The 27,826-nt window shown below is 50.1% G+C and overlaps 1 protein-coding gene across 1 annotated transcript in view; it reads right to left on the reverse strand.

Annotated features, from left to right (window-relative positions):
- Nucleotides 1-12,824: 12,824 nt before the first annotated feature.
- EVC (Ellis van Creveld protein) overlaps nt 12,825-27,826 on the reverse strand; it is a 54,680-nt gene continuing 39,678 nt past the window's right edge. The window contains exons 16-22 of the mRNA XM_015425775.1: nt 24,909-25,115; nt 23,471-23,618; nt 21,809-21,902; nt 19,594-19,720; nt 18,063-18,156; nt 15,419-15,510; nt 12,825-14,112 (exon numbers count right to left, since the gene is read on the reverse strand). Coding sequence (XP_015281261.1) covers nt 14,107-14,112; nt 15,419-15,510; nt 18,063-18,156; nt 19,594-19,720; nt 21,809-21,902; nt 23,471-23,618; nt 24,909-25,115 — 768 coding nt within the window. The 3' untranslated portion in view covers nt 12,825-14,106. The remainder of the gene's footprint in view (nt 14,113-15,418; nt 15,511-18,062; nt 18,157-19,593; nt 19,721-21,808; nt 21,903-23,470; nt 23,619-24,908; nt 25,116-27,826) is intronic.

Genomic DNA, 27,826 nt, shown 5'->3' on the forward strand with positions numbered 1-27,826 from the left:
ACTTTTCTCCCTTTCTCACAATACAAGAACTCGAGGGCACTCCATGAAACTGCAGAGCGGTCGGGTTAGAACGGATAAAAGGAAGTACTTCTTCACCCAAAGAGTGATTAACACATGGAATTCACTGCCACAGGAAGTGGTGGGTGCTACAAGCATGGACGGCTTCAAAAGGGAATTAGATAAGCATATGGAGCAGAGGTCCATCAGTGGCTATTAGCCACAAGGTATAGCTAGGGGCTCTGGGGCAAGTGATGCTCTGTCTTGGTGCTTGGGGGGGGGTCAACAGGGGGAGGGCTTCTAATGTCCTGGCCCCACTGCTGGACCTCCTGATGGCACTGGTATTTCTGGCCACTGTGTGACACAGAGTGTTGGACTGGATGGGCCTTTGGCCTGATCCAACATTGGCGTCTCTTATGTTCTTATGGTGAGGGCTCCAAGAAACCGATGTGGATGAACCGAGAACTTCAGAATAAGCTAAGGGAGAAAAAGGAAATGTTCAGGAAATGGAGGGAAGGTCAGACCTCTAAAGAGGAGTACATGAGAGTTACTAGGTACTGCAGATCAGCCATCAGAGAAACCAAAGCTCAGAGATTGGATTTATACCCCACCCTTCACTACCCAAGGGAGTCTCAAGAGCGATTTACAAACTCCTTTCCTTTCCCCTCCCCAGAACAGACACCCTGTGAGGTAGGTGGGGCTGAGAGAGCTCTGACAGAAACTGCTCTTTTTCAAGGACAGCTATTATCAGAACTATGCCTTGCCCAAGGTCATCCAGCAGGTGCAAGTGGAGGAGTGGGGAATCAAACCTGGTTCTCCCAGATTAGAGTCCACGTGCTTAACCACTACCCCAAACTGGCTCTCGTGCTTAACCACTACACCAAAGAAGACTGAACTTTACACCTACAACGGTTTTGCAAGGGAGATTTTTGAATAGGCCCTACCACTGACAGAATTTGCCCTTGTGGCCTTAAGATACATCCTTTCACACCCTGCTGGAATGCAGACTTTTTGAGATTATGAGGGATTACTATATTAAGCCTTTATTCGATCAATCGTCCCCCTATACTCCGGAAACCTCCCTAACCCCTGTACTCGGTGTTGAGGATCCGAAGATCCCTCTAGCTATCGCAAAATTTGTCTCAGTCCTTTTAGCTCTTGTATCAAAAAGAAAGAAAGAAAGAAGTGTTTTCTGCTGCTTAAGATGTGTGAACCAATGAACTTATAAGGGGAAGGAAAGGAAAAGAAGAGGTTTTATTTACCTGTCTTGAAGTTTCAGATCTGTGGAGGAGTGAGAAGCAACCTGCACTTCAAGGAGTCTACACGTGAGTAGGAGTGTTCAGTATAGCAGAGCAGTGATAGATGGAAGAGCAAGCAGGCAACCAAGCCAAGCCAAGCCAGCCAGCAAGCCAGCCAAAAGAAGTGAGCGAGCAAGCACCGCTAAAGATGTGAGCTTGCACTTATAGGGGGGGGGGAAAGATGTCTAAGAACAAAATGACTTGGCATGCCCCCAGTGACTGATACAAGTGTTTCAAAGTGTTCCTGAGAACCAGGGGTCATTTCATAGAAAAAGAGGTGCAGGAGCTCATTAGCATAACTTATTTGCATATGCCACACCCCCTGACATCACCAGACGTGTGTCAGAAGGCAACACCCACCGCTCAGGCTCCACCCCAAAAATCTCCCAGTATTTCCCAACTCAGAGCTGGCGAGCCTACCTGGAGAAAAACTGCTTCCAAAGCACAAAGAAAATAGTCAAGATGTTAATTGGTTTCAATATTTATCAGAAAATCATCAGCTCTACAATTAATGATGAGACAGGAGTAACAGCAATCTTCTTCCCACTTCAAACTCATATCCTACAAGTGAGTACAAGTCCCAGAGCACTGAGCCTATTCCCAGGGGCTGCCATTCCACTTTGCAACCTGTCATTCCAGTCCCAGAGCACTAAACCTATTCCCAGGGACTGTCCTGTCATTCCACTCTGTGACCTGTCATTCTAGTCCCTCAGCACAGATTCTGTTGCTAGGTATCATCATTCCACTCCGGGGACTGTCATTCCAGTAGCCAGAGCACAGATTCTATTCCTAGGGACTGTCTTTCCACTCTGGGGGCTGTCATTCCGGTCCCAGAGTAGCGTATCTAGGCCCAAAGACTTTAATGGAAAAACCATCCCACATTTTCTTTGCAACTTTTTTTGTGCTGCAATGTATTTCAGTGGAGCCCATGCTAGTCAACAAGCCTCTCCCATTGTTTCCAGTGGGCAATCCTGTCATTTCTTTTATAAATCCCAGTTAGTTGTCTCCTTGAAACTGTACCACACCATTTTAAGTAACAGCAAAATGAAGGGCATGAACATGTACAGAGTGCACATTTCTTGCCAATGTTCTTTCTGGGCTGCACACAGGGCAACAGGAAATTTTAAAGTGTCTCTGCTACTGGACTCTTACTTTTTCTACTGCTAATACAAACCACAACATTCAAAAACCAGTGGGGGACATTTTAACCTTCCAGGACATTCAGTTGCTGACCTAAGAGTAGCAGTTCTCTAACAAAGGAATTTCAAAGGGAGATTAGAAAGAGAGACTGCTGAATTGCAACTGATAATAAAGCTCAAGACAATGCAAACTCCTGGACTGAATTGAGACCTAGGTTGTTTCTCTCATTAACAATGCCTGCTATTGTCATTCACATCTGAAATCACTTCACTCTCCAAGATATAAGGACAGATGGACTCACATTCCAGCTGTATATGAAGAAATGCAAAAGGGAATCCATCTCTCTCTCTGTGGCATGCTCTCTTTAGCACCCCCCCCGAAGAAGTCTGTAGGCAAAAACAACTGGGAAGAAAACATTGCTGGCACTGACTCTCACCCCCCCTCACTTGCTCTCTTTTGCTTCCCTCCCTCCCCGAAGAAATCTGCAAGCAGACAAAACCTTACCTGGATGAAGAAATTTCTAGTCTTCTTTAAAAGAGCTACTGGCTCCATTTCCCCCCTCTCTCTGGCTGTTTCCCTCCCCCTCCCTCCCCAGAGGAGGAGGGGAGGAGCCCTCCGCCATACAAAGGAAGGCTTGCATTCTCTCCTTTCCCAAGCAGGAAATAGGAGACGCTGGAGAGAGGAAGCTGCAACGCCAGAGGAGGAATTCAGAGCCCAGGGAGGAGCAAAGGGAAGGGAGAGCATGTGTGTGTGTTTGCTTGCAAGAGAGGAGGGGAAACGTTGCTACTCCTGGAATGCCTTTCCTGCTCGTTCCTGCTTGAAATGACCCCTTCTGAGAACCATTGTTGTTCCTTTTAGGTGGGAGAGACTTATTTATTTATTTATTTATTTATTTAATACATTAGATTTACTAGGCCGCCCTTCCCTACAAGTAGGGCTCAAAGTGGCTTACAACAGGATAGTATACAATAAATAATTTACTGTGGCTATGTTGGGGCGAGAGAGGTAGGGAGCCAGTTGCCTAACCTGGCACAGCTGGAAAAATGCCAGCTTGGCAACCTTTGCATCCTGGGCCTCCATAGACAAGGAGGGATTCAGCATCATGCCCAGGCTCTTGATGGTCTGTGCCAGTGATAGAGGCACACCCTCAAGAGCTGGGAGTTGGCAACCCAACCATGGCTCCCCCCAACCCAGCCACAGAACCTCCGTGTCAGGTTCCCCCTTGGCCTTAGGGATGGCGCCCCCGGTGGCCGTAGTGGGGTACCGTCAGTCCCACAGCCCGAAGGGGTTGAGGGCTGGACGGAAGGAGGCAGCGTCGGCAGAAAGCGGGGGAGAGGTGGCCTCAGACTGGCAGGGGGCGGGGTTAGGAGCACCCCTCAGCGCCCCTCTGCCTGCCCGCCGTGACCGTGCCCTTCTTTCTGGGTTCTCTCTCGGCCTCCGAACGATGTCTCTCTGTTCCTTCTCGTCTCGGCGGGCTCTCCTCCCCGGCCCTCTCTGCGTCCCCCTTTTATTCAGCCTCCTCCGTCCTCCGCCCGCCCCCAATCTCCCCGTGCTCTCTGCCCCGCCCCCAATATCAGTGGAGACGCCGTTGGGCGTCTCCGGGGGGTGCGCGCGCACACCGGCGGTGGTTCCTACGGCCCCCGGGGCCGCGCCGCCGACCCGCTGGCCCGACTCTACGGGTCGTCTCTGTTGCTGCTCCCATCCGGCGCCCCACCCAGCCGCCCGCCTGAAGTCCCCGGCTCCTCGGCTCCGTGCTCGGGCCCGACCGGGGCTTTTCCCTGCCCAGTCGCCGCCCGTGTTGGAGGGAGAGTTGCGTCGCTCAGCCGCGTCGCTCCCTCGTGCTGCCAGCGGGTCGTCCGGCGTCCTTGGGTGAGTTGCCGGGGCTCCCGGGGTGGGCTGGTTCTCGGCTGCGACCCCCGGAGCAGGACACTCCGTCTTACCTGGTTTCGGTTTCAGCTGACTCTGCTTTAACCACCTCTCCACAGCCTCCAAACCCTTGGCCAAGTTCCCAAGGACGGTATCCGGCCAGCCACCCATCAACAGAAATGGCTGGGTGTCGCTGGCCACCCCAACGCGAAACCTTGCACTAGCTGGGCGAGGGGCCGCATATAGATGTTAAATAACATCGGGGAGAGAAATGCCCCCTGAGGAACCCCACATTCCAGCAGGTGCCTTGGGGACACTGTCCCTCCCAGCACCACCCTCTGTCCCCGACGGTGGAGGAGTGAGGGAAGCCATTGCAAGGCTGCCCCACGGATCCCGGCGTCGGCAAGGTGGTGAGTCAGCAGATTGTGCTGTAAGATCAAGTAATATCAGCTGCACCGACCCACCTCAGTCTAGCTGTCTGCAGAGATTGTCTGTGAGGGCAACCAGTGCGGTCTCTGTCCCATGGCCGAGGTGGAAATTGGATTGAAATGGATCCAACACTGACGTGTCATCCAGGAATTTCCAGAGCTGCTCTGCTGCTGGTCTCTCAGTTACCTTGCCCAGAAAGGAAAGATTTAAGACTGGGCAGGGATTGGTCAGAACCACAGGATCTAGGTTTGGTTTTTTCAAGAGCGGAACTGCCACCGCCTCCTTCAGCCCCCCGGGAAAGATCCCTGAACCCAGGGACGGGTTTGCCTGTCGGCCTCTTCCAGTCATTTCCAAATATGTTTCCCAGGCTAATTTCCTGGTGTTGGGGGTCACCTTTGGGACAGGCATTGATTTCACGTGAATTGATATCTGGAGTGAGATTAAATATGAAGAGCGGATGGTCTTTACCTGTCCGGGTGCCACCTTACCCATCTGACAGCTAACGTATGTGCGCCAGTGTAAATTAACCTGCATGGGGGTCACATGTTTGACACCCCTGGCCTAGACCCACCTCAAGTGGCCTATCAGTCAAAGAGAGGCGAGCGCTTCCAATACCCCACTTGGTCAACTGGTATTGACAGACCGTGCCTTTCCAGGGAAAGTTACAGAAAAAGCAACCGGGTCCCATGGACATCTCCTAATAACGGTTATGCATACCATTTCAGTTTAAAAAAACAGGTCTGAAATTAAACTGGAGTATGTCTAGAAATTTCCCTCTCATCCAAGCAAGCTTAAAGTTGACCAGCTACCACCTGCATGAGCAACCTTGCCCAAGGGAGGGATACTTGCTCTTGGTTGATAGTTCTTGAGCTCATTTAGGGGCTTGAGGAAGGGATGGCTTCTTAAAGAGGGGGTTCCTTCAGTACTGTGTCACCGCCTTAGTGAAGCATTCTGGCCCCACTTGAACAATCCTAAATGTCCTGCCCCACAAAGCAAAGAGCAGTTATGGAATACTGCCAAGAGGGCCGGGGGTTTTCCAAGTAGAAAAATACAATTAAATGAAGAACATGATAGAAGACAACCAAATTACACATGGGGTGCAGGAAGTGGCTATATTTTTCTTCTTCTCCCAAATACTCGAACTGGATGATGTCCAATGCAATTGAAATAGGTTCAGGGCAGATGAAAGAACAGCTTCACATAGTGGGGTTGTTAACTGGTCGAGCTCCCTGCCGTGTGGTGTTGGGATGCTACTTGATGGCTTCTACTGTTTTCAAAGAGAATCAGATTCAAGACGTTTGGGCCCTGCCACGGTCACTAGCCATCATGCCTGACTGGGACCTCCATGTTGAGGAGTGGCAGGCCGTGCCCAGCTAGTCAGCTGGCTCTCAGGAGGAGCAGAGGAAGGCCCCGCTGTGGTCCTCCCGGGGCACCTCGTGGGCTCCCTGCTGTAGGAATACGGGCTGCTGGCGGTCTTAACATGGTGTGGTTGTGACAGCCAGGCAACAGGAAAGGATTTCAGGCCACTCCCTCAAGCAAAACAACCACCCCCACAACTGAATTTAGTTTTAAAGCATTAAGCTTTCTTCAGCCACGTATGACCCTGAGACAGAGGGAGAACACAGAAAGCAGCCTCATCTATCCAGACATTTTAGGAGCTCCCCCCACCCGCTGCTTAACTCTCACACGGCCTTAATCTTCCCGAGGGTTGCTTTTCAGGTTGCCATTGGCTGACATGCTATGATGTCACAGAAGGCAGAGATGGCATAGTTCATCGGTAGGGCACCAGGCATCCTATCACAGAAGGGCTATGCAGCCACGCACAAAGTGGAATGGGAGAGCTTTCCAATGTGGAGCTCATGGGACAGGAAACAATTTTATTAAATTAAGTGGGCGAGAACTGCCTACATATAAACAGGCTTTTGAATAACATCTACTGAAATAATATTCTAAAAATCTCCCTTGTAAGGAGTGTGCCAGCTCTGTGCTGCCTGCTCTTTTGGGGTGTTAATAAAATTCTCAGGTTGAGCCCCCTTTATTTTCTGAGTTTCTTTCCTGTACAGTCACACTCTACATAGTGACGGTACAAAACTGGGACATGTGAAGGCCCCTGGAATCCACACAACTAAAGCAGGCAGGGCGTCTGCCTGCTTTGAAATGATGTTTGATTTGTCTGTGGCTATTAAGTGTCCCGTCTCTAGTTCCAGCTCCTGCCAACCTAGCAGTTCGAAAGCAAGTAGTTTGAAAGCAAGACATTGCAAGTCGATAAATAGGTACCGCTTCGGTGCCGGCCACATGACCACAGAAACGTCTTCAGACAGCGCTGGCTCTTCAGCTTGGAAACGGAGATGAGCACCGCCCCCCCTGGAGTCGGATTCGACTAGCTTTTGAGCAAGGGAAAGCTTTACTTTTAGTTTTTATTATGTCTCCATTCATGCTGTCTCTGATTCACCTGAGGCAGCCGTATCTTTTGTTGGGCCCCTCTGGCCCCAAGGACGGACTGACTGAATATCGGGGGGCAGGCGGACATGATGGCTGGGTGATCCCATCTCAGTGTTTGTCAGAGGCTCCTGCCTGAAGGAATAATAACTATTTAGCACCCAAGTCGCAACCGACTCATGGCTACCCCTCCCTGGAGGAAGGAGCAGAAAAATCACTGGTAGTTTTATACTTTACCACCAAAGGGCACTGTTGCCATAGACTTAGGACACAAGAATAGTGGGAGGAAAAGATGGACTCAGGCCGTGTCTACTGCAAGATGGTTAGAAACTGAGAGCTCCTGTAAACCTCCTTTAAACAATAAAGCCCTCCTTGCTGAAGAGGGGCTGGGACTCCTTTCCAGCTGCTGTGATAGTGGGAAGTGCCATCAAGCGACGGCTGACTTTTGGCGACCCTGCAGGGTTCTCCAGGCAAGAGACGTTCAGAGGCAGTTTGCCATGGCCGGCCTCTGCACAGGGACCCTGGACTCCCTTGGAGGTCTCCCATCTAAAGACTAGCCGGGGCCGACCCTGCTTAGCTTCCGAGATCTGACGAGACACGGCCAGGGGTCGTTTCGTAGAACAAGAGCTAGGGGAACTCATTAGCATAACTCATTAGCATATGCCACACCCCCTGACATCACCGGAAATGTGTCATAAGGCCACACCCCCTGACATCACCGGAAGTGTGTCATAAGGCCACACACCTCGCCCCCAACGGTCCCGGCCGCCACCGCCGGGGAGGAAGCAACTTACCCTCCCTCTTCTCCTGCCTCCTCCTGGCTGAATGAGGGCCGGAAGCGGGGCGGCCGGAAGCAGGGGGCGGGGCTTCATCATGTGCCCCGCCCCCCGTACCTCAGCCGGGGGAACTGCGATCCCCCCCGAAATGACCTCTGGACCCGGCTGGCCTGGCTGCAGGGGGAAGTCGGGCAGAACGCCCCACCCGTAGTCCTGGGCCCCCATCTAGACACGCTGGTGTTACCCCGGCCTAGAACCGACAAAGCACAGAATGGCAACTGGTGCAGCAGGTCGCCTCAGGGCCCCAGGAATGGCGTAGTCCCCTGTACCCACAAAACATCCTCTGGGGTAAAAGGGGTCAAGAGGAGCAATGGCGGAGGCTGACCCAAGCCAAAGAGGGAACAGCGGAAAGATGGCAAGACCTCTGTTGCCAATGGCTTTGACGGGGGTGGAAACCAGTCAGAGGGTCAAAAAATACTGATTTTACTGACCAAAATTCCGAAAAAACCTGACCAAATACTGATAAAAAACTGACAAATTACTGAACAATTTAATGTCAGCCTACTGATAAGCTAGTATTTTAAACTTAAAACTAGGACTTCATTAAAAATGATGATTATCTGGCCTCCGCCAGCCCCATAGTTAGATGTGACCCAGATAAAAGGATTGAACACCTTTTTATTGATATTTTTAAGAATAGAGGACAATGTTTTCATTACTGTACAAAATTTAAGGCAAAAAAAAAAGATTCCCTTTTAAAAATAATTGAAGTAAATATGTAAGAGGCCTCCCAGTTGACAAATGGTCAGAGTTATAGAAACAGCCAGGGAAAGGTTTTGTATACAATGCAATCAATATTATATTGAGATTTTTATGCAAAATGTGAATTAATTTTTAAAGTGCTTAATTCATAAATTCATAGACAATCACCTATTTATACATAAGAATCACAATATTTATGAACAGTTCACAATATATTTAAGAGAATCACAATACATTAGTACATAACGAAGCTTCCGGATTGAGTCTTCATTTCTCTCCTAGACTTCCTCAGAGGTAAATTCTCTTATCCATCATTTTACTACAAGACAAATTTTACAAATACATATCATAAGGAAGGTGTCCAGAGGAAATATCAATCACTATAATAATATGAAATAAAGTTTCTCTTATACCAATCACAGGCTGAAGTGTGCCGCAAGACGGAGTGAGTTCCCGTCTCTAGTTCCAGCTCCTGCCAACCGAGCAGTTCGAAAGCAAGAAATTGCAAGTAGATAAATAGGTACCACTTCGGTGGGAAGGTAACAGCATTCTGTGCGCCTTGGTGTTTAGTCATGCCAGCCACATGACCATGGAAACATCTTCGGACAGCGCTGGCTCTTCGGCTTTGAAACAGAGATGAGCACCGCAACCCTAGAGTAGGATTCGACTGGCTTTTGAGCAAGGGAACCTTTACCTTTATACCTATCACATACTGCAGATAATAAAACAGTAAAACAGCAAAAACATATTAAAAACCAAACATAAAGTAATAATTATGACAACAAAACATAATTACTGTAAAGTAAGACTTCTCTTTGCTTGTACTTTATCTTTGGTTTTTTGATGAAAAAAGAACCGGCCAGCAGCCTGCCATCTCTGGTGGAGGCCGTGTCGGGCTGGGCATTGGGACACCCTAGACCGATTGTCCTGCATGATTTCAGTGTCCATGCGGAGTTGCGGCCGATGAAGCGAAGGCTAAGATGGCTAGAGAGACAGTAGCGGTGTGCCTGCGATGAAGCCACAAGAACATCATATAGGACATTTATGAGATCCTATGAGATGGCAGTCAAAGTATTATGCGGCCATGATTACGTCTACGAGCTCATGCCCAGCCCAATTATCTCTCCTTATATATAATTGAATAGTGGGTGCCAAAGTTCTAATTCTAAAATGCACTCCCTTAGTGTATGGCTGATGGCACTGCTCCTCAGCATATATCACCACCAATCAGAAGGCAAAGCCCGGGTCCCGCCCACACCACAACTGCTGCGACAACCTGGTCTTTTGCATATGGAAGCTGATTGGACTTCAGTCCATTCCACACCTCAAACTCCCCCCCCCACAAGGCAGTTGGGATTTTCAGTTGCATAACATACCTCATAGGGGAGAGGAGAATGGGTAACAATGGTTACCACTCTCCAGGTGAGGGCTACAGATAACTCAAACATACAAATGCTCTTCAGGTAGCAGAGATCAGTCCCTCTGGAGAAAACAGTGGACTCTGTCATTAAACCCTGCTGAGGTCGCCACAGGAAACTGACACTGTTTGCCCAAAGCCAAAGCACTCTCCCAGAGCCTCTTCCTAGATCCCGTTGTATTTATTTCCGCAACGGGCATTATTTCTAGTAGCATTATAAAACACATTAGCAATTTCTGTAATTATTTATTTATTTATTCATTTATTTATTGGATTTATACCCCACCCTTCCAGCCAAGGCCAGCTCAGGGCGGCTTACATAAAAAAGAATAAAACACATCAATACCAATTTAATCCTAAAATAATCTAAAAACATTCCAACACTATAAAGGTGCTATGGACGTTAGATAATATTGGGTACCTTGGCACCTTGGGAGGGGTGGGAGTCAAACCTTGCTATGCTTCCCTTGCTTCGGCTGCCATCATGGTTGGGGGGAGGGCACTCCTGAGGGTGTGGGGGGGCTTTGCTCTTAGAAGACGTGACTTTCCGCCAGACCTGCCCTTCTCCTCCTCTGTCTGCGTTCCCAGGAGAAGTGCTCTTGAGCACATTCTTGCACCATCTCGGACTCCAGATTACCAGGACTGGCATGGCAATTAGGTGAAGGGTGGATGGGACCTGCTTGAATTTTCTATAATAAGACTGTACTCATCAAAAGAATTCAGTTCTGACACGGTGACTTTTGGATCTTGCATATGCTCTAATAAACTTATCACTGCCAAAGTGAGAGTTACTGAGTGTACCTGGACCGGGGTCTGAGAGAGCTCTGAAAGAATGGTGACTGGCCCAAGGAGCAGGAGTGGGGAAACATGGGTTTACATAAGAACACGAGAGAAGCCAACGTTGGATCAGGCCAACGGCCCATCCAGTCCAACACTCTGTGCCACACAACGGCCAGAAATACCAGGGGCCATCTGGAGGTCCTCCAGTGGGGCCGGGACACTAGAAGCCTTCCCACTGTTGCCCCCTCCCAAGCACCAAGAATACAGACCATCACCTGCCCCAGTCTGAGAGTTCCTATAAGAACATAAGAGAAGCCAGTGTTGGATCAGGCCAATGGCCCATCCAGTCCAACACTGTGCCACACAGCGGCCAAAAATACCAGGGGCCATCAGGAGGTCCAGCAGTGGGGCCAGAACTCCAGAAGCCCTCCCACTGTTGCCCCCCCCCAAAGCACCAAGAATACAGACCATCACCTGCCCCAGCCTGAGAGTTCCTCTCTATACCTTGTGGCCAATAGGGGCCCCTGATGGACCTCTGTTTACTTCCCACGTGGAGCAGGAGTGGGGAATCAAACCCAGTTCTCCAGACTAGAGTTCTGCTGCTCTTAACCACTGCACCACGCTAGCTTTGTTGCTCCAGGGGAACGCGAGAGCTTCCTGCTGGCCCACAAAACACCAGTGCCACTAAGCTGAAAGGGGTGGTGGCATGCTTTGCTGGCTAGAAAGCCTGCCATGTCTGGCCCCAACTTCCACAGGATTAGGCGGCCTCACTGTGAGCCACTATGAAGTTCAAGTCCGGCGACAACTTTAAGACCAACAAAGTTCAATTCTGGGTATAAGCTCTGCATGCACACGAAAGCTTCTACCCAGAATGAAACTGTGTTGGTCTTCAAGGTGCCCCCACTGGACTTGGACTTTGTTCTGTTACTTCAGACCAACACGGCGACCCGCCTGAATCTGTGAGTCACGACGAGCCCTGTGGGGTGTGCTCAGGCTGGCGTCCTGGGGACAGGGATAGGTAGGTCACAGTAAGGGAGGAGTGGAGGTCTCAGAAACAAGGTCAGGCGTTTGGGCTTTCAGGCTGGATAAGGGCATGCACACAAACATGGGTGAAGAGGGGTGAGAAAGGGGTCTCTTCAACCCTTTCCTGTTGATTGACAGCCGGCTCTAAGAGGCGGGAGCCAGGACCGGAAGTTCCTCCCAGCTTTTTCACCGGCTTCTCAGGAAACTTTTTTTGCCCCGACATCTTTGTCTTACTGTTTACTTTTTAAAAGTTCGTGCCGCGCAGCTTAAGAATGAATCGTTCTGCCTCTCTTTAAACAATTCACCAAAAGGTAACACCACTCTTCCAAGATTTCACTCCCCCCTCTTCTTTCTATTGATTGTCTCTGTTTATTCGGGAGGGGGGGCTCTCCCCCTCCTCCCTTGTGCTTTTTCGACAGGGGGGAATGCGCTTATCTCTTTTTTCACGTTTCCGATCGCCAACTCACGGTTTTGGCCGATTGCTTCTCTTTTCAAACGCTTTTCCGCTTCATCACTCAGTGACGTCCGGCGGCTCTGCTAGTCCCCGTGCGGGGCACTGCCGCAGCAAGGGCCATTGGGGCATGGGGCGAGCCTCAATTTCCGACCTTCGGGCCGGTAAAGAGGCACATCCCCTGTGTGCCCCGGATCGGAACCTCACCCTGAGGCTCCTTAGGGTCTCCGCTTGTGCGGATTCCCCCCCTTAACCGCGCGTGGGCGAATCGCCTCCGGGAGCCTCCCAAAGTTGCGACCGCCATTCACAGAGACCAAACCGGAAGTCAGGGGTCTCTTCAACCCTGTGCTGAATTCCAGGACGTGACAGGAAAGGCCTTTGAGCAACTAACTATCCTTGAGGGCAACCCTGAAAGAGAAGGGGTGGGTGGGGGTCCTGTCCCCATGGAAAACCCAACATGCAGAAAGGGGCTCTGAGTTCCTTAAGCGGGAAGGCGCTCTAATGGCCCCTCTGTGAGTCGCAGCCAGAGCCACCATTGCCTTTATGGGTTGGGGTTTGGAGGCTGTATTCTTGGAACGAGAAAAGTTGGGCAGGGTGCTTCAGGTTATCTTAATAGATTTAGAAACTGGATGCTGTAAGGGTGCCTGGTTACTTCTAAAAAAAATACTCAAAGTGATATCAAATCCACGTTTTCTTTGTTTATATTGATTATTTATTAATTACTTTGGTTTTTACTCCGCCCTCCCCGCTGAGGCAGGCTCAGGGTGGCTTGCAGAAAAAAAACAATAGTTAAAATAACGATATAAAACTTTATACAAATCACAGGCATACCGGAAATACAAACTTAACATATGTCTTCAAAAGAGCCAATATGAAAAACTGCTTTGAACCTTTTTATTCCGAGTTACAGAAAGGGCACGGGCCCAAAGGGAAAGGTTTCTTGGTGGGCGGGGGCTCAGAGTCCCTCCAGCCAATCCTCAAACAAGGCACAGGCTGGCCTCTGAATCCGAGGCTTCCCTTGGACACCCCCCCCTCCCCGGATGCCAGAGTGAGGATTTCTACCCTTGCTCACTACTATTCAGGCACGTTTATCAGAGCAAGCATTTCTTTGGTGCTTTATAATGATTTTATAAAGAGCTTTTTGTTCAAAATGAGGGGGGGGAATGCTCCGAGAATGGGGTAGGTAGGGGGAGGCTTTGTTGCCCTCACAAGAGCCGGGTGACCTGGGCTGCCCGCAGAGAGGAAGGACAGATTTCCACTGAGAATGATCCAGGGAAGACGACTGGACCGCTGTCAAGACCCAGCAGGCTCCCTGCTCCAGTTAAATACGTCCAGACCTGCCATGGGATTTAAGGCCAGCGGCACGCCGGTTTCAGGGGCGCAGAGACTCCGTCAGCTCTGAGCAGCAGCAGTCCTGAGTCGTCTTCAGTGTTGCCCCCGGGAGGCGTCGGGCCCCTCTGCCCCTCGAGGGTGCTCCTGTGGCCCAGGCGCCCTCCAGGCAGAAGGCAGGTCCTCTCTGGCCCCGCGATCCAAGCCGAAGGCCGAGGCCCTGTCAGGACAGCACTCCTCTGATTGTTGAGGCTTCCACTCTCTTGCAGGTAATACAAAATAATTTGCTTTAAAAAGGTTAAAAAAATGTTTTTTTATGGAATGTTCCCGTGTCTTTTCTCCGGCACCTTCTCTGGATTTTTCACGTGGCCAGCTTCATCTTCCTGGGGACTCTGCCGCTTATTTCTAGTAAGGAAAGACAGTGAAATTATTCCACCTGGCTGTGACGGCCACGGCACACCTGCCTTGAGCACAACAGGTGAACGCTATCGTCAGAGTTAGCAGCCGCTGAGAGGTATCAGTTTAAAGCAGGAAGCTGTGAGCCGCAGCAGCTGAGGAATTCCCCCAAATTGGCTTGTCCCATCCTCATGTCATTTCCTGACAGGGCTCCTAAAAGAGAGACGTCACTTCAGAAGCAGCGTCAACCCTGCCCCCCCCCCCCCACACACCCGTGGGCTTGTGCAGCCGTGACGGCACAGAATGCGGCTCATGCAAACAGCTGCCGATGAAGCACCACCCTGCTCGAGGCCAAGAAGACGCCCAGCACAGGTGCCCAGGACAGAGACCCCCATGTGTGTGTGTGTGTGTGTGTGTGTGTGTGTGAATCCAGAGTTATGCTGAGTTAATGTGATGTTCAGAGCTCATGTTGAGCCCAAGACTATCCAGCTTCCGGCCTGATCTGGACGACCTCCCATACTGCCCCCCTCCCTCCCTGCCCTTCCTTAGGGTTCTGGGCCCCGTGGCCTCTGGGTGCCGCTGGAAGTCCCAGGTGCGGCGTCCCCTGCCTCAGACCTCCAGACTGAGTGGCAGGAGAGGCTAGACAGCTAGACGGGCACACTGGCCTTTCTTCCCTGTATCCACTCTTCTGCCACTGTCCTCTTGGATATGCAGATTGTGATCTCAGGGGCCCATGGCCCTTTCCTGCTTCTCCTTCACCCTGAATGGAGACGTGCTGTCTGCTGGCACACACCGAGAGAGGGGGGCATGCGGTCCTCTCTCGGCACCACGAGGCAGACGGGCCCCTCCCCATCCGCCTCCATCCTTTAGCTAGTAAGTTAGTAATCCATCCGTCTCTCCTCCTTCCTCTCCAAAGTGTCCTTCTCCAATAAAGAGAGGAGTTTTTCTCTTCTAAACTTGCAACGTGGCTCTGTGTAGCTTTGTAAACTGAGGACCCTGGAAGTGACGCTCCTGCGTTTGTGGCTTTATTTAAGCACTCTGCTAACGAATGGTGACTGGACTGACCACACCAGTTCACCTCAACAGGTACGCTATACCGGCCGTGGCCTCGGTCCCCGCTGAGGCCTTCCTCGCTGCAGCTCTCCCTGCCACCCCCACCTCTTGGCCAGCTGCCCACCAGCGGAAGGGCACCCCTGAGGAGAACTCCAGGGAGTGCTGAGGCAGGCTCTAGGGCCCGGCCCGGCCTAAGGGGCAGCCATCAAGTGAATCCATTCCCTCTCTGCTGACTATTACTGGGCTGGGGAGTCCACAGCACCTGGAGGCCAGGAGAGCCAGCGTCCTTGGCGTGGTGTTCCTCCTCTCCCTCCTGAGACTGGGGGTCCAGCATTCTGGGCTGCAGCTTCTTTCCTGGAGAAAGTGGAAGGACAAGTGAACAGCTGGATCTGACAGGTGTGCCTGCTCCCTTGACGTCTGTCTCTTTCTCTCAGTGGCTGAGCTCTGCCGGAGAGACAGAGGAAGACTGTTCAGAACACTACCCGGGGAGGAACCTACTCAAAGGCTTCAAAAGGGGGTTTACTTCCCATCTGAGGGGCTCTTGTTTTAAATGTGGAATATCAACTATGCCCCAACTTTTATAATGTTGAGGCACACCTAATGGCCAATACAAAACCACTGACAAAAAGTTCTTTTCAAAAGTCTTTGTCATGTTAAAGAAACAAATGCTCATGGTTCTTTAAAGAATGAAAATGGTTTTCTGTTTAGTGGGAGCAAAACAGTTCCATGTGGGAAGCAAGCTGCACTGCCAAAGTCTCACCAGGATAAATTGCCAGAATTCTTTCCCACATGATGTTAATTTTTTTTGTGGGGGAGCACCTCTCTTTCCTCCAGCCAAATTCCAGCTCTCTCCCTCTTGCCTTCAGCCTGAAATTGGCAGCTGGTCTTGCTTAACAAAGCCCTGAAAAGGAGGTCCATGGATTATTAGTGCTACCAGCAAAGCCCGTGTTCTCTGGGCTCCGAATACAACCTCAATTCAATTCAACCTCAGACCTTGAGCACCAGAAGATTGTCCTTCCTCACTGTTTGGACGCGAGGGGCTGGAAGGAGTAGAAGGCACTCTGCTGCCGCTGCTGCCGCCGGACTCATCCTGGGACCCTTATCATTCGAGAAAGGAGACCAGAGAGCTTCCGGGGTGCAAGGGGACGGCTGATCAATTGGAGGCTTACTACAATGATCCCTTATATTCTGAAAAAACCCTGCATTCAAGCAAAACATGAAAAGATGTGCCAATCCTATTAAGGCCACAAGGGCAAATTCTATCGGAATAAAGCCTATTCAGAAATCTCCCCTGTAGAACCACTGAAGGTATAACATTCAATCTTGTGAATAAGAAAGCTCCACAGTATCGTGGGGTACACATGGAGCGGAGTAAAGATCTGGGGGGGGGGGAAGAGACCAAAAGACGGGGGTGAGCAGACATGGCAGGCTCTTAAGACCAAACTGCTGTAATCGGTTTCTTGGATATGCTTTTTGATCAAAGAAAACACTTTGGATGTGTCCATATCAGAAATATGATTAGACGACATTCCAAACTAACATCAATTTCTCAGCCAGGGCTTTCATCCAAATCAATTTTTGGATACCCCACTGCAGAGTGGCGAGCAAGCCATCTTCAGCACAGAATGGTTTTAGTCTCAGTTTGAAGGCAAAGGAGCCATGGCTCTTACTTCTAGGGATATTTGTCCAAATTCTCCCCGCAGTACAATGTTTGATACACAACAGGGAACATTCAGTATTTTTCTTTCAAACTGGGACACAGGTCGATCAATATTATCATAGATAGCTTTGAAGCTATAAAAAATAAGGGGGGACCACTTTCAAGTTGAAGGCCTGGGCAGCTCCAGGAATATGCCCCCCCCCCCTATTATGAAAGAACCTGTTTATAGCATTTGCACGTGGTTTTGCTTGGCTAAATGCTGTTTTAAGTTGGGAGGGGGGGTTCCAAGAGAAATCTGTCAAGAACACGATCCCCAAATCGGAGAAGGCCTTAATCTGCTCAATATTGGACCCACTGACTGACTGACCACTGAAGGGGTTCCATTTCCTGATCTTGGTGAAAACTAAGATCTTAGATTTCAGACAATCAAGCATTCTCGGGAACAGCAGCTGGAGAAAGATCACAAGGCCCTTTGCAGACCGAACCTGGTTTGAGACAAAACAGCATCATCATCCACGTAAAGCAGGACAGGGACACGAGTCTCAGCCAAGCTTCGGTGGGTGGCAGGAGCCATCCAAGACTGATGCGAAACTGTTCAGGTACAAGCTGAATCGAGAAGGAGCCAGCAAACATCCCTGTCATAACGCCCCCCCCCCCGGTCCCTGCCACTGTAAGCCAGAAGGCGGGACGGCCAGAACTCTCCCTTCACAGCAGCCCAGGAGACGAAACTGCGTCCGGCATCGTGAACGTCTGTGGAGACAGACGGAGGTGGCCGTCACCTTAAATCAATGACAGGTAGAGTTATTATGACAAGTGAGAGGCCTGCTCAGTCGTGGGAATGGCAGGAAAACAGGATCTAGGGACGGGCAAGACTTTTCACCATGAACTCTTGGGAGAGCCCGTTTCCACTGCTGGCTCAATCCCTGGCTTCCAAAGTCCAGCCCTGCCCCTCTGTTGTGTGTCCAGGTGGCACCTGTGTGGACTGCCACTAACCCGGCTGGCACTTGCTCCTGTGCGTACCTCCAGCACTATTCATTGCCCAATGCCAGGCAGCCCACTGTCTTGCGCTTTCCCCCTTTACACCTCCTTCCTTAAGATCCCATGGCAAAGGGCACACGTTTCCCACCTCCCAGGCCCGTTCTGGAAGAGGAAGGGAACAGGCAACAGGAAAGACTTGCAGGTTAGAGGCATTTTATACAGAGCAGCCACTTTGCCCTTTTAAAATTTCAAGCGCCAAAAGGTTCACCTAATTCCGCAGCTGAATCCAACGGCTGCCTGGGACCAGACCAGGGAAGGCGAAGGGCAGCTGACAGCTCCGTCAACAGCTGCTGCTCCGCTCTCTGGAAGCAGACGACGGCAACAGGACAGTTAGGACCACCCGATTCCAGGATCCTGGTTCAGTGACTTTCCACACATATATATTCCATTTAATTTGCTACATCGAAGTCTGGGCAGGCTCCCAGGCTTGCCCCAAATTGCACAGATGGGGCTTCATTTCCCCACCGATTTTTTTGACCCTCGTGAGCTCCTTCCCTGCCCCCACAATAGGGATGTAAAATTTATGGAAATTTTGAAGCTCGGAAAAAAACATGGGTTTTTTCTGTTTTTTTCGGGGGCAAAACGGGAAATTTTCGGAAAAATTGAAAAAAAGGCTACATTAGCACTTCTGTTACTTTAGGAACATAAAATATGACTATGGACATTTTTGCTTGGCATGAAACTATCACAACTAGCATATTAACAATATAGTGTATCCAAACAATTATTACAAACAGAATACCCACCCACATGCAAAACTGAAACCTTTTTCTTTTCTTGTGGCAATAGCACCTCCTAAAGGAAGAAATGCATTTTGTTCTTGCATTGGAGAGTTCAGTTTGTAACCTAGGATTTGCTTGTCCTCAGTGCACAGAAATTAGATCAATCTGATACCGTACGTATCTTTTAGAAATGATTTGAAAAATATCTTAACACCTTGTCCTAAAATATTTTATTCATCATGTTAAAATAAAACGTTCCATAATCAATTTTTTCTTTTCTTTTTTCAATTTTTCCAATTTTTCTTAAAAAAACAAAAAGGGCTTCAGGAAAAAACCAGAAAAAACCCGTTTCCACCCCAAATTTTTCCGGTTTCTTTCCGGGCCTTCACATCTCTACCCCGCGATGGCTCTGAACCTGGCTCCTGGAGGGGCCAGCAGGTTTTTGAGACAGATTTCGACGTGAAAATCATCTGCGGTCCGACAGAGCACCTTTGGTTCCCCCATGTTTCCCGATGCTGCACCACGCTTCCAGCCACAGCCACGAAAACGGCACAGAGGCCCCTGGGAAGCCGGGAAGCCCCAAAGTGCCTAGAGCCATTTGGACACGAGAGCTGAGCGGGTGGCCCTTTTGGTTGTGTTTGGGGAACTCTGCTTGGCCACCGCAAGGGGGAGCATTGTGTGTGGGGGGAGGGGAGGGGACTGGAAGAATAAACACACTCCAGTTATTTTGGATCCACGCTGTTTCTCCAACAGCCACAAAAGTGGCTTACAGCAGTTTGGGAGTGCAGGAAAACTACATCCAATAAAGTCCTGTAGACAAAACAGCACCAAGGTCGTTCCTCAGAGAGGAGCCAGGCCCCCCCGGCCCCCCAAGGGGAACCAGCCATTTAAAGCTGGGAGGGCCCAACACTGCGACGGGGGCTGGGCAGAGTGTGTTGCGCTCCTCTTGGTGGGTCCCACGTTTCACCCAAGGCCCAGCACGCGCCTTTCTGCACCCCCACCCCCCCGCCCGGTTACCATTAGCTTGTTCTCTAGCTCTGTCCCCATGAGGTTCAGGCACACCATCTTCTGCTTCAGGGCGGCTAAGCGGCCCCGTTGCTGGACATCAAACCACGCCCAGACCCTCTTTGGCTTCCACAGAGTTCTGGCAAAACAAAGCAGGACAATTAGACCTGCTGGAGATTTCTTTATAGAAGGATTCTGTTGTTGACCAAGAGAGGAGGCCACTGTGCCCGGGCAACAAGGGGAGCACCAGCCTTCCATGGGGACCGGTCGAGATGGGCAGCCCTGTTAGTCTGTCTGGAGTAGAAGAAAACAGCAAGAGTCCAGGATAGGCTTACCAAACGCCGGCGGGGGAAATCTATTTCCTGGCAGGATGCGTGCCGCGGGGGACGGCTGTGCGCGCTGCACCCGCCGTCGCCAGGATGTGACGCTCCGCGTTACTCTGGCAACGGGGCTGTTTGGGTCCCGTTGCCAGGGTAACGCGGAGCGTCACATCCTGGCGACGGCGGGTGCAGCGCGCACAGCCGTCCCCCGCGGCACGCATCCTGCCAGGAAATAGATTTCCCCCGCCGGCGTTTGGTAAGCCTAGTCCAGGAGCACCTTCAAGACTAACCAAATTTGTGGCAGGGGAGGAGCTTTTGTGAGTCACGGCTCACTTCTTCGGGTATCTGATAAAAGTGAGCAGTGACTCAGGAAAGCTCATACCCTGCCACACGTTGTGTTAAGTCTTGAAGGTGCTCCTGGACTCTTGCTCTTTTCCGCGGCACCAGCCTGAAAGTGCAATGATTTGTTTAAGCAGTGATGGATTCTAGCAACGCCCAAACTACCCCAGCTGGACCATTCTGTGGTTCACAAAATGAACAGGACGTTTCCACAGAGGAAAGGAGGCCTGTCCACAGACTGCGAGGAAACCTCCCCCCCCTTCGTGGACAGAAATCCTTCCATCCGTCCGTCTGTGGAAATGCTCTGTTAGATCCAACCCACTAAATGTGATGAGAAACACACACTGGAATAGCAACGGCTGGTGGAAGTCACCTTCAGTCCGTTTCCCACACACAGCCGGAGCAGAAGAAGTTGACTGCTAATGCATGTACCCTAAGTGTGCCTGACACAATCACAGATTCCGGTGGGTCACTGTGTTGGCCTGAAGCAATAGAACAAAGCTTGAGTCCCGGGGCACCCTGAGGACCAACAAAGTTTCATTCAGGATGTAAACTTTTGTGTGCACACTCAAACCTTATATCCAGAATTAAACTTGGGTGGTCTTCAAGGTGCCACTGGACTCAAACACAATCACGGTAATGCACTGCAAATAACCATAGTAACAAAGAAGATATCTGTAACAATACCCTGGTTGACAATCCAGAACAAACAGGAAGATTTTCACTGAACTCATAACACAGAAAACGTGCGACCCTCACACACTGGCTCAACAACAACACAAGATGCACCCATGCATCATTGCAGATTGTGTTACTGCCGTGCTAGAGCACTTGTGTGTAACTAGATGAGGTGGGGGGTGACAAGACAACCCCCGTGGCAAATGATTTCTTGCGTGCCATGATCGCACAATATCCTACCATGTTTGGATGCAATTGATGTCTCACACACTAGAGAAAGCAACACTCACACTGAGGTCTGTCACACCAGAGCTGTGCATACTGCAAACTGCCAGAAAAAAAGCATCTGAACACATTCAGACTCAAAGATAACGGAAGTAGTTCAGAGGAAGAGATGCTGCTGCTGGCGGAGGGACTCAACAGGCTCAAGAAATCCCTCCTTAAAGCTAGCAGCTATTATTAGGGACACTGCAAAAGAAAGACCCGTCAGGGAAAAAATATCTTCTGTAGTAAGATTTGTTACCCTATAAATCTGCCCTTCTGTAACATCCCTTTTCTGCGACCCAGTCTCTGCTTTTGACCTTGGCTTGAATGCCCTAAACCAGGCAGTGAAGTGCCAGAATAAACTACTATTGATCAAAGCTGCTAGTTTCTATAGTTGCTTTCATTATTATAACAGCAATAACTAATAAGGGCCTTTCATAGTAATAACCCTCAGACATTTATGCAAATAACAACAGGCCATTCTAAGCACTTTGGCGCGCATATTAATCTGAGAACAAACACATTCCTTCAATGACAAGCAAAAAGGAGATGCAAAGTTTGCCTCAATCCCACAAACATCAAATGGCCACCAAGTCATATAAAGCAAAGGAGCTGCTTCACCTCACCTTTCCCAGCCAGCGGGGGGAGCGTTCGGAGGGTCTGGCCGGTCTCCTTCCTCGCAGTGCCACTTCTTTTGATGTCTCTGGCATTCAGTCCTTTCTGTTAAAAGACCACTTCGCTATAACCTCCGGCTTGCTTTCACAGGGCTTTTATCGCCAGCTCTTTAAGCCACACATTATAACAGCCTGTTAACTGAGATTTCTTATCAGCACAACACAGCACACACCAAATCAAGTCGTTAAAAGTTCCTGCAGAGCGACAATACAGCTCCTTTATACACCCGCCGGGTATACTTCTGGCAATGTAATTAAAAACTGTAGAGCTAGTTATATTAAAAAAATAGCATTTTTTTTTAAAAAAATCTCTCCCGGATAATTAGATGTATGCTTCTTAAAAGTCTGCTCACAACATAAACACTGGAAGGCTGGTGCAGTGTTGTGCTTAGAGTGTCTGCCCAGAGGGTCAAGGAGGCTTGGGTCCAGAGCCTCACACTACCATGGAAAGCTTGCTCAGCCCAATCTACTTTCCAGGGCTGCCGTGAAGATAAGAACGAGCGAGGGGGAAACACGGAGACCGCTTCGAACTCCACGTGGGGATAAAAACTGGCAGGACCCAGAAAACAGAACTCTGCTCTGTCCTAAGATCGGGCAGACGGAAGCCGTCTGATGCATTAAGTTCCGGAGGAGGTGTACAATCAGAACACTCGGAACGCCTGCATCGCCGCCAGGGTTCACAATGTTGCCTTCCCCAGCCGCTTCCCCATTTCTTGGCCTTCCCATGACGGACTGCCAGCACTTGGGGTCAGGGCTGAGACACAAACCACGGCGAGATAAATATAGGGGAACTGGGAAAGCAGGAGAAGGCGGGTGGGTGGCGGTGGCAGCATTACGTTGCATCCCCAGAGCTGGTCAAGAAGAACTGGAAGCAGGACCGAAGTCCTGTTCGCTTCTTAGAGACCAAGGAGAGGGCTGGTCCAGAGGCACGGAAACGCTTCAGGGGGCAGTGGTGGGGCAGAACGGGCTTCACTGCTTCTGGCTAACAGTCGGGGATTCCAGCTGGGAGGGGGCCTTTCTGAAAGCAGCACACCAGGGAGGGAGCGCCCTCCCCCTCCCTGGGCTGGCGGGGGGGGCCCCTGGCCACTGGCAGGCGGTTTTTAATCAAGGGCTGCCTCCCAGCATGATCCTCTGCACACCTCTGGCCACAATCTGAAGTGGTCCCGAGAATCATTCCCCCAGGTCTTTGCCGCCTCATTCTCCTGCATGTGTGAACAGGCCCACATTTCCTGATGAGTAAGACCCACTGTACTCCGTGGGACTTAGCTCCAATAAACAAGCACAGGAGTGTTTTCCGAGCATATCGTAGATACAAAGAGAGGCAGAGTGGGGTAGTGGTTAGAGTGACAGACTCAGAGCTGTGAGACCAGCATTCGAGCCCTCCCTTTCTCTCAGAGGCGGGGAGGGCCAAGCCTGCTGCCCTAAGACGTTTGGGGAAAGTGTCAGATAAAAAAAATGAGACTTTTGCTCACTGAGAAGGGAAGCCCGTGTGTTACCAGCATGATTTCTCTGGGGTATAAACTGATCTCCATGGGCCTCTCAATCTGTCAATTACTATTAAATCCAGATACAAATAAGGGCAGCTTTGCGCCCCCCCCCCCCCAAGCAGCATACCCTGCAGCGCTTTCCATGCTGCATCTTCATGACTCTCTTGGATCTTGGCCACTTGCTCCAAGTAATTCCGCAGCAGCATCTGGGCTCGGTTGCTGGTCATGTAAATGTTCTCCATGGAGTCTTCCTTCAGCATCTCCTGCAAGGCCCCCTGCCATTCGCCACAGCAGGAAGCAAAACAGCCAGTCAGTCACAGGATTCCTTCTGCTGAGCTCTTTAGAGAAGGGAAACTATCATAAAGACCACGAGGAAGTGGGCTCACCCATTCGCCCACCAGTCCGTTTAACACGTGCCGTCGTGTACCAACAACAATACATTTCTACTATCTACCCTGGTCGTGACAGAATCAAAGAACACAAATCAGACATTAGAAATTGCAGCATTCAGAAACTGGCGGGGGAACATTTTAACTGCAGATCTGAAATTCACTGTTTTACACACACACACACACACACTCTGGAGGGAAAATGGTTTCAAAGGTGCTGAATGTGTCATCCTGGCCTAAACAGAGACTTGGAATTTCTTAGTCCCTAACATCTCTGATAGCTCAAGAGAATCCACTTTTTAGAAACTTTTAACTGGCTGATCTCATCATGTTGTATCGTACTATATAACCCTTTACTAATGCCATTTAATTTTCTTGTGCTTCAGACTGCATCAGTTGTTTATCCTCTTAATTTACACTTTTGTTTATCTGCACCCCACAGAACCTCTGACCTTTCCCCACCGTCCACCACGCCCTGGCGTTTATTTATATCCTACTCCCCTCCCGCAGTCCGGACTTAGAGCGGCTTTTAAGGACATTGTTCTCCCCTTCTCCAATTCCCCACAACAGCCCTGTGAGGTAGGCCAGGCTGAGAGTTTATGACGGACCCAAGGTCACCCAGTGAGCTTCCAGAGCAGACACGGGGATCCAACCCGGGGTTTCCCAGGCCTCCACTCTACCCACTACACCACAACTTTATTTGTTCCGGTCCCTTGTACAGAGAGTCACATCTGAAAGGTTAGATGGGTTTACACCAAGGATCTCTCTGCCCCAGCTCCCCTCACCACTTGTGTCCTTTTCTTGATAAACATGAGAGAAATTATTTTCTCTTCGCAGCGTTTGAAGACGTGAGCTGTGACTCATGAAAGACCACCAGACTCCCATTTTATTCAACACAGAAACCTCTCTATGTGGGGTGTTTTTCAAACTTGCCGGGAGGGGGGGGGAGGAGGTTGCTAGCATGAGCCTAGCTTCAGGTTTGACTAGGGAGCCTCCCATTCCTGAAGAGCAGGGGGGCTCCAGCCAGTGGGCAATTCCGTACAGGGGTCAGGTGGCGGTGGCGAGATACCCTGAGAGTAGAAGAAAAGCCTCTTCGGGTGCTGAGAAAAACCGAGGAGGGCCGGGCGGAAGAGGACCCGCACGCCAGACCAGGCACCTTCTGCCCCACAGCCATACCTGGACATCTTCTTCCTCGCCTGTGTCATGCTTTGCAGCGAGATGCCGAGCGTGCTGGACCAAGGCCTGGCCAACCACTGGCTGCAGGTGCTGCCGTAAGAACTGCAGGCTCTCTTGAGTTTCTGCCATCAACTGCTGGTGGAATTCCAGTCTGGTCTGCTGCATCTCATTGTCCAGTTTCTCCCCCTCTTCAGCAATGTGGAATTCCTTGTAAACAGAGAAAACCATCATTCCTCAAGCAAACACTGGCCTCGGGGGCCTGTATGTCCAGACCTGGATCACAACGAGATTCGAGCTTCACTAGATGTCGTATCGATGCGGTCCTGCAGATATGAGGGTCCAAGGCCAGAAAGGGCTTTGTATGGGATACCCGATGCTTTCAACTGAGCCCGGTAACAGATGGGCAGCAGGTGGAGTTTGTGGGAATCAATTTAGGCGAATGCTGATAGGAGTTGTGGCAGTGGTGCGGGGGGCGGGCTGCAAAACAATATCTGTGGAATTTGCGGGGACAGCGATGTCAGTTTCCTTCTACATAAAGTAAATCTGAGGCAGATTTGTAGGGTCCTGCTTAAGCAAAAGACTAACAAGGGCCTCGGCCACACGGAGCATTAGGCACGCTAGAGAGACGGAAGATAGGTGGATTTTCCGGGCGCGATCTCACCGTCACATCTGGGAAGCGTAGAGCTCCCGTGGTGAACCCGAGGCTTCCCGCCGAAGGTGCGCGGTTAAAAACTAGTACCTCCGAGGTACTAGTTTCAGGTAACTGCAGGGCAAGGGCGGGCATCTGACCGCGTTTCCGGTGGTAGTTCCGGCGCCCGCCCATGCCCCCACGTATAAAGGGTTTTTTTCCCAACTGTCCATGGGATGCGCACGAGCACCCAACGGGGCATGCGCATACTTTGGTGTCCGGAGAAAAAAACACCCGTTTGCCACGCCGCTTCTTTGCCGTGGCGCAGGATTGTGGTGTGCTCGGCACCTCCCCTCTACCACGGGACCTCCATGGTATGTCTGCTGGCACAACCGCGCGTTATTTTACCCCGGGGAAAACAACCATGCTTCCCCCCCTCATTTTCCTGCCCGTGTGCCTGCGGCCAAAGTCAGGCAAAGTAGTGTTAAAAGTCTGACAAAGATGGTAAAGAAATCCGTTCGTAGAGGCTCATAACTTTATTAAATAACAGTTATAAGCTCTTAACAAACCCTTGGCTTGTTGTTTAGTGCAAATCATTACAAAATATATAGTCAATGATCAGTCACTATGTGATCAATAAAAAGCTTAAAAGCTTCTTGAAACAGAAAAGGCCTTTGATTGTGTGCAATCTAAATTCCAACTGGCAATGCTTAAAGCATTTGGTTTCGGTGATAGCTTTAACTGGGTGAGAGAACTACTTATTCAGGTGCACTGTCAGGAATAGCAATACCTGTTTCTTCATCAGCCCCAATAAAGAGGTGTTAAGCAGGGCTCTCCCCTGTCAGCTCTACTTTTTGCAACAGTGATTGAGGCACTAGAAATCTATATATGTGATTCGCCCCAGAGAGTCAAGGGATTCACATCCAAAATCATTGTTTTAAATTGAGTCTTTATGCCAATGATTTGGCAGTTTCCATGTTAGATACTGATAAGTCTTATAGGAAACTTAAGAAAGTCATTGATGAGTATGCTGCAATACCTGGATGTAAATTAAATACCTCTAAAACTAAAGTACTACTACTAAAAAGATTTAGATGTAGACAACTAGTAAAGTATCCCACTAAAGTATCCCACCATAGATTTAAATCTTTTCTGATATCTCAATTTGGAACAGTTCTTAGAGAGATTAAACTTAAATTTGATCATCTATTTTTTCTACAGTTTTCTTTGTGTGATAGAATTAGTGTGATTAAAAATGCTGGTCCTTCCGGCTTCCGATTTGGCTCCCGCGAATGGCGGACGCATCCTCGGGTCGCTCCCGAGGTCGTCTCGCCCGCCCGCGGTGGAGGAGGGAATCTGCGCGAGCGGAGACCCGAATGAGCCCCTCAGGAATGGAGGAGCTCGGATCCGGGGTGCTTTAGGGCGCACTAGGGGGGGAGTCTCTCTTTCGGCCGAGAGGTCGAGGACCGAGGCTCCCGCCATGCCCTGCCCCAATGGACCTTGCTGCGTGAGCGACCCCGTTTCACGGGGTTTAGCGGAGCCACCAGACGTCACCGAGTGATAAAGTGACCATCCGAAAAAATGGAAAAAGAAAAGATCGGCTTAACTGTGAGTTGTCAAAATGCAGAGAAAAAGAACTAAAACCGCTTCCCCCCCCCAGCGAAAAAGTCGAGGTTAATCCTCTAACTGTATAAGCGAAAAAGAAAAGGAGGGGGGGGGGATGGACTGAGCGAATAGTGGTGTTTTCCATTGATGTATTTGAAATAAAGCAAGAAAAAGTTTTGTTTCTCTGGAGCACATTTTAAGAACTTTATTGAAAATAAAGAATAAAAAAAGATGTCGGAGCTGGGCAAAGGCAAGCGGAGAAGAAGGGAGGGACTTCCGTCTGGGCGTTTGCTTATATGTGAGAGCCGGCTGCTTAATGCTTGGATTGTTTATGGTTGTGAATCTGACGGGGGATTGTGGAAAACGGAAAAGTTTGCACTGTGACAGCGAGAAGTGCCTTGTAAGCGCTTATAAAAGTCAACAGTTGCGGAGGAGGATCCAGCGGAGAGTTTGGGAGCGGATAAAAGCGAAATTGAAATTTAATACCATTCTCAAAACTGGAAACCTCCTGAAACGGCATGAAAGGAAGAGGATTTATAGCACATGAACTGAAAGAGTTAACAGCAACCCGAAGGATGATTGAAAAAAGCCGGAAGGTGAAGAAAACAGAGGAAGCTCCTCCACGTCATCGGGAGTGTAAAAGTAACCAGCACGCAAAGAAGCGGTTCTGAATGCGCCCTGAAGA

Source organism: Gekko japonicus, unplaced genomic scaffold (genome assembly GCF_001447785.1).
Source record: "Gekko japonicus isolate JY-2015 unplaced genomic scaffold, Gekko_japonicus_V1.1 scaffold1905, whole genome shotgun sequence".
Classification (NCBI taxonomy): Eukaryota; Metazoa; Chordata; class Lepidosauria; order Squamata; family Gekkonidae; genus Gekko; species Gekko japonicus.